Source organism: Carcharodon carcharias, chromosome 38 (genome assembly GCF_017639515.1).
Source record: "Carcharodon carcharias isolate sCarCar2 chromosome 38, sCarCar2.pri, whole genome shotgun sequence".
NCBI classification, from domain to species: domain Eukaryota; kingdom Metazoa; phylum Chordata; class Chondrichthyes; order Lamniformes; family Lamnidae; genus Carcharodon; species Carcharodon carcharias.
This window is the reverse complement of record NC_054504.1, coordinates 826,446-832,596: the sequence shown is the minus strand read 5'-3', so window position 1 is coordinate 832,596 and position 6,151 is coordinate 826,446. Positions and strand designations below refer to the sequence as shown.

Genomic DNA, 6,151 nt, shown 5'->3' with positions numbered 1-6,151 from the left:
TGTCGGAGGGTCAATGCTGAGGGAGCGCCGCACTGTGGGAGGGTCAGTGCTGAGGGAGCGCCGCACTGTCGGAGGGTCAGTGCTGAGGGAGTGCCGCACTGTCGGAGGGTCAGTGCTGAGGGAGAGCCGCACTGTCGGAGGGTCAGTGCTGAGGGAGAGCCGCACTGTGGGAGGGTCAGTGCTGAGGGAGTGCCGCACTGTCGGAGGGTCAGTGCTGAGGGAGAGCTGCACTGTGGGAGGGTCAGTGCTGAGGGAGAGCCGCACTGTCGGAGGGTCAGTGCTGAGGGAGAGCCGCACTGTCGGAGGGTCAGTGCTGAGGGAGTGCCGCACTGTGGGAGGGTCAGTGCTGAGGGAGAGCCGCACTGTCGGAGGGTCAGTGCTGAGGGAGCGCCGCACTGTCGGAGGGTCAGTGCTGAGGGAGTGCCGCACTGTGGGAGGGTCAGTGCTGAGGGAGCGCCGCGCTGTCGGAGGGTCAGTGCTGAGGGAGCGCCGCGCTGTCGGAGGGTCAGTGCTGAGGGAGCGCCGCACTGTCGGCGGAGGGTCAGTGCTGAGGGAGAGCCACACTGTCGGAGGGTCAGCGCTGAGGGAGAGCCGCACTGTCGGAGGGTCAGTGCTGAGGGAGAGCCGCACTGTCGGCGGAGGGTCAGTGCTGAGGGAGAGCCGCACTGTGGGAGGGTCAGTGCTGAGGGAGAGCCGCACTGTCGGAGGGTCAGTGCTGAGGGAGAGCCACACTGTCGGAGGGTCAGCGCTGAGGGAGAGCCGCACTGACAGAGGGTCAGTGCTGAGGGAGAGCCACACTGTCGGAGGGTCAGCGCTGAGGGAGAGCCGCACTGTTGGAGGGTCAGTGCTGAGGGAGCGCCGCACTGTTGGAGGGTCAGTGCTGAGTGAGCGCCACACTGTCGGAGGGTCAGCACTGAGGGAGAGCCGCACTGTCGGAGGGTCAGTGATGAGGGAGCGCCGCACTGTCGGAGGGTCAGTGCTGAGGGAGCGCCGCACTGTCGGCGGAGGGTCAGTGCTGAGGGAGCGCCGCACTGTCGGCGGAGGGTCAGTGCTGAGGGAGTGCTGCACTGTGGGAGGGTCAGCGCTGAGGGAGAGCCGCACTGTCGGCGGAGGGTCAGTGCTGAGGGAGAGCCGCACTGTGGGAGGGTCAGCGCTGAGGCACCGTCGCACTGTCGGAGGGTCAGTGCTGAGGGAGTGCCGCACTGTGGGAGGGTCAGTGCTGAGGGAGAGCCGCACTGACAGAGGGTCAGTGCTGAGGGAGAGCCGCACTGTGGGAGGGTCAGCGCTGAGGGAGAGCCGCACTGTCGGCGGAGGGTCAGTGCTGAGGGAGAGCCGCACTGTGGGAGGGTCAGCGCTGAGGCACTGTCGGAGGGTCAGTGCTGAGGGAGTGCCGCACTGTGGGAGGGTCAGTGCTGAGGGAGAGCCGCACTGACAGAGGGTCAGTGCTGAGGGAGAGCCGCACTGTGGGAGGGTCAGCGCTGAGGGAGAGCCGCACTGTCGGAGGGTCAGTGCTGAGGGAGAGCCGCACTGTCGGCGGAGGGTCAGTGCTGAGGGAGAGCCGCACTGTCGGAGGGTCAGTGCTGAGGGAGAGCCGCACTGTCGGAGGGTCAGTGCTGAGGGAGAGCCGCACTGTCGGAGGGTCAGTGCTGAGGGAGAGCCGCACTGTCGGAGGGTCAGTGCTGAGGGAGCGCCGCACTGTCGGAGGGTCAGTGCTGAGGGAGAGCCGCACTGTCGGAGGGTCAAGGCTGAGGGAGAGCCGCACTGTGGGGGGGTCAGTGCTGAGGGAGTGCCGCACTGTCGGAAGGTCAGCACTGAGGGAGAGCCGCACTGTCGGAGGGTCAGTGATGAGGGAGCGCCGCACTGTCGGAGGGTCAGTGCTGAGGGAGCGCCGCACTGTGGGAGGGTCAGTGCTGAGGGAGAGCCGCACTGTGGGAGGGTCAGTGCTGAGGGAGAGCCGCACTGTCGGAGGGTCAGTGCTGAGGGAGAGCCGCACTGTGGGAGGGTCAGTACTGAGGGAGCGCCGCACTGTTGGAGGGTCAGCGCTGAGGGAGAGCCGCACTGTCGGAGGGTCAGTGCTGAGGGAGCGCCGCACTGTCGGAGGGTCAGTACTGAGGGAGCGCCGCACTGTTGGAGGAGAGCTGCACTAATTGTTGGCACAAACACTAGAAAATATAACACACGTTAAAAAAGATGTTTTTTTAATCAAAACTTCATCATTTTTTCAGGGAATCAGCCAAAGATATATTTCTATAAATAGTTTGGCTGCAGTGACTGAGCCCTGTACAATAGGATGCAGTCTAATTTATACATGGAGCACACACACAATCCCCTTACTCCCACTGTACACAATCCCAATGGACCCAAACCCCTTCCCGTTCACTCCCACCGTACACAATCCCAATGGACCCAAACCCCTTCCCGTTCACCCCCACTGTACACAATCCCAATACCAAACTCCTTCCCGTTCACTCCCACTGTACACAATCCCAATGGACCCAAACCCCTTCCCGTTCACCCCCACTGTACACAGTCCCAACGGACCCAAACCCCTTCCCCTTCACTCCCACTGTACACAATCCCAATGGACCCAAACCCCTTCCCCTTCACTCCCACTGTACACAATCCCAATGGACCCAAACCCCTTCCCCTTCACTCCCACTGTACACAATCCCAATCCCAAACCCCTTCCCGTTCACTCCCACTGTACACAATCCCAATCCCAAACCCCTTCCCGTTCACTCCCACTGTACACAATCCCAATGGACCCAAACCCCTTCCCGTTCACTCCCACCGTACACAATCCCAACGGACCCAAAACCCTTCCCGTTCACTCCCACCGTACACAATCCCAACAGACCCAAACCCCTTCCCGTTCGCTCCCACTGTACACAATCCCAATGGACCCAAACCCCTTCCCCTTCACTCCCACTGTACACAATCCCAACGGACCCAAACCCCTTCCCGTTCACTCCCGCTGTACACAATCCCAATCCCCATCCCCCTTCCCGTTCACTCCCACCGTACACAATCCCAATGGACCCAAACCCCTTCCCCTTCACTCCCACTGTACACAATCCCAATGAACCCAAAACCCTTCCCGTTCACTCCCAATACTTTTGAGCATTTTAAACTGATAGGGTTGAGGGAGATGGTTCCCGCTGGTTGTGGGTGGGGGAGGTTTGGGGGGGGTGTGTCTGGGACGAGGGGGTCAGAGTCTAAATTTAGGGACAGACCCTTTCGGGAGTGAAAACGGCGGTTCCTTGCTTGCTATAGAGGCGCTGCTGACTTCCAGTCTCCTGGCGTAGCAGCTCCCTGCCCTTCGAGGGCCGGGTGGGGGGCTCCAGTTGGCCTCAGTGCCCTCCTTAAGCGGGTGAGGGGGAGAGCGAGAGGGAGGAGACGGCAGCTGAGCTGTGGGGTCCGGTAAGGAGGAGGAGTGGGGGGGGGGGGGGGGGGCGGTGGGGGGGACCGCCAGTTTGGACTCTCCCCGGCCCCCTCGTCACGGTCCAGACGGGAGGGGGTGGGGGGGGGGGGGGGGGGGGGGGGGGGCGGGGGCGCAAGAGAGCCAGGCTGTGATGCCTCACGTAGTCGAACTGCCTGCCGACGCTTGCGTGCTGCCGGCAAGGTGGGGGTGGGGGGGTGGGGGAGAGGGTGGTGGGGGTTTGACGCGGACCCACGTTCCCACCCGCCCCCCTCCCAACCTTCCTCAGCTCTTCCTGAAGCGGAAAAAGAAGCTGCTTCCGTCTTGGGGCACCGGCGGACACCGGGCCTTCCCTCCAGCCTCTTCCTGCAGGTGCTGGCTCTTCAACTGCTGGCTGATGATGACTTGCATGTCTTCCTAGAGTTGGTGGGAAGGGGGGGAGATCAGTGGGTGCGGGTGGGTTGGTGGGGTGGTAGAGGGAAGGGGGAGAGGTTAAGGGAGGTGGGTGGGGGTGGGGTGGTGTGTGAGGCGTGAGGGGAAGTTAGAGAGTTGGGGAGGCCAGGGTGAGGGAACCAGGAGAGTGACGAAGGAGGGAGGGAAGAGAGGGAGGGAGAGAGAGAGAGAGAGGAAGAATACAGAATCAACCACCGGTGTTTAATCTCACTCCATTGGTCCAATAAACCCGGACCAGGTTCTTTGGCAAGACGCTGTTAAAGATTGTACAACACTGAGGGACAAACTCGCTCGCAGAGGTCGTTTTCAAGGAGCGTCTTAAAGGTGGGGAGAGAGAAAGAGAGAGAGACTCTCTTAAGGAGGGAATTCCAGAGCTTAGACCCTCCCTCCCCCAGGCAACTGAAGGTCCGGCCGTCACTGGCGGAGCGATGGGAATCGGGGGATGGTCGAGAGGCCGGAATCGGAGGAGCGCAGAGATCTCGGAGGGTTGTAGGGGCTGGAGGTGGTTACAGAGATGGGGGGGTTGTAGGGGCTGGAGGAGGTTAGAGAGATAGGGAGGGTTGTAGGGGCTGGAGGAGGTTACAGAGATAGGGAGGGTTGTAGGGGCTGCAGGAGGTTACAGAGATAGGGAGGGTTGTAGGGGCTGGAGGAGGTTACAGAGATAGGGAGGGTTGTAGGGGCTGCAGGAGGTTACAGAGATAGGGAGGGGTGTAGGGGCTGGAGGAGGTTACACAGATAGGGAGGGGTGTTAGGGCTGGAGGAGGTTACACAGATAGGGAGGGATGTATGGGCTGGAGGAGGTTACAGAGATAGGGAGGGTTGTAGGAGGCTGGAGGAGGTTACACAGATAGGAAGGGTTGTAGGGGCTGGAGGAGGTTACACAGATAGGGAGGGTTGTAGGAGCTGGAGGAGGTTACAGAGATAGGGAGGGTTGTATGGGCTGGAGGAGGTTACAGAGATAGGGAGGAGTGTAGGGCTGGAGGAGGTTACAGAGATAGGGAGGGTTGTAGGGGCTGGAGGAGGTTACAGAGATAAGGAGGGTTGTAGGGGCTGCAGGAGGTTACAGAGATAGGGAGGGGTGTAGGGGCTGGAGGAGGTTACAGAGATAGGGAGGGTTGTAGGGGCTGCAGGAGGTTACAGAGATAGGGAGGGGTGTAGGGGCTGGAGGAGGTTACACAGATAGGGAGGGGTGTTAGGGCTGGAGGAGGTTACACAGTTAGGGAGGGATGTATGGGCTGGAGGAGGTTACAGAGATAGGGAGGGTTGTAGGAGGCTGGAGGAGGTTACACAGATAGGAAGGGTTGTAGGGGCTGGAGGAGGTTACACAGATAGGGAGGGTTGTAGGAGCTGGAGGAGGTTACAGAGATAGGGAGGGTTGTATGGGCTGGAGGAGATTACAGAGATAGGGAGGAGTGTAGGGCTGGAGGAGGTTACAGAGATAGGGAGGGGTGTAGGGACTGGAGGAGGTTACAGAGATAGGGAGGGGTGTAGGGGGCTGGAGGAGGTTACAGAGATAGGGAGGGGTGTAGGGACTGGAGGAGGTTACAGAGATAGGGAGGGGTGTAGGGACTGGAGGAGGTTACAGAGATAGGGAGGGGGTGAGGAGGGATTTGAAAACGAGGGTGTGAATGTGAAAATGGAGGGGTTGCCGGACCGGGAGCCAGTGTGGGTCAGCGAGATACAGGGAGGGTGAGGGGTGAGAGGGACTCGGTGCGCGTATGGACACCGGGGGGAGCAGAGGAGTTTGGGACGAGGTGATTTTTACAGAGGGTGGAATGTGGGAGAGTGGCCGGAATAGTCGAGTGCGGAGGGAAGGATTAAATGCAGCGTTGTGAGTGATGTAGGAGGGTGAAGCAATCCCTCCGAGGCTCTGCTCTCACCTGCCACTCCTCCAGCTCTTGGGCCAGGCTGATTTTCTGCTCGATGGTCTGCAGGAGCTGTCGGCTTAGAGATTCCCGCTCAATCCTGCCTCTCTCCATTTCCAGCTCCACCTCCGTCTTCCTATAGTGAGAACCGACAGACACACCCACCGTTAAAGGGCAGCAGAACAGGGGGATGAAGAGAGGGGGTGGCAGTGACAGACAGAGAGAGAGAGAGAGGTGGGGAGGCAGCAAAAGAGGGGGGAGACAGAGAGAGAGGGAGGGAGAGAGACAAAGAGAAAGAGAGAGAGAGGAGGGAGAGAGAGAGGAGGGAGAGAGAGAGAGAGAGAGGAGGGAGAGAGAGAGAGAGGAGGGAGAGAGAGAGGAGGGAGAGAGAGAGGAGGGAGAGAGAGTGAGGAGG

At 60.7% G+C, this 6,151-nt stretch overlaps 1 protein-coding gene across 1 annotated transcript; it reads right to left on the bottom strand.

Annotated features, from left to right (window-relative positions):
* Positions 1 to 3,693: 3,693 nt before the first annotated feature.
* LOC121273047 (BICD family-like cargo adapter 2) lies at positions 3,694 to 5,866 on the bottom strand. The gene is made up of 2 exons (XM_041179998.1): positions 5,752 to 5,866; positions 3,694 to 3,835 (listed from the first exon to the last, which is right to left on the bottom strand). Exons 1-2 carry the CDS (start codon positions 5,848 to 5,850, stop codon positions 3,704 to 3,706), a joined length of 231 nt encoding a protein of 76 aa, XP_041035932.1. The 5' UTR covers positions 5,851 to 5,866; the 3' UTR covers positions 3,694 to 3,703.
* Between the last annotated feature and the right edge of the window lie 285 nt (positions 5,867 to 6,151).

Bases quoted from the DNA above. Each gene is read 5' to 3' on its own strand.
- LOC121273047 (XM_041179998.1), bottom strand. From the start codon at position 5,850: ATGGAGAGAGGCAGGATTGAGCGGGAATCTCTAAGCCGACAGCTCCTG. The intron at 3,836-5,751 runs GTGAGAGCAGAG...CACCAACTCTAG, and splicing joins AAGAGCTGGAGGAGTGGCAG to GAAGACATGCAAGTCATCAT.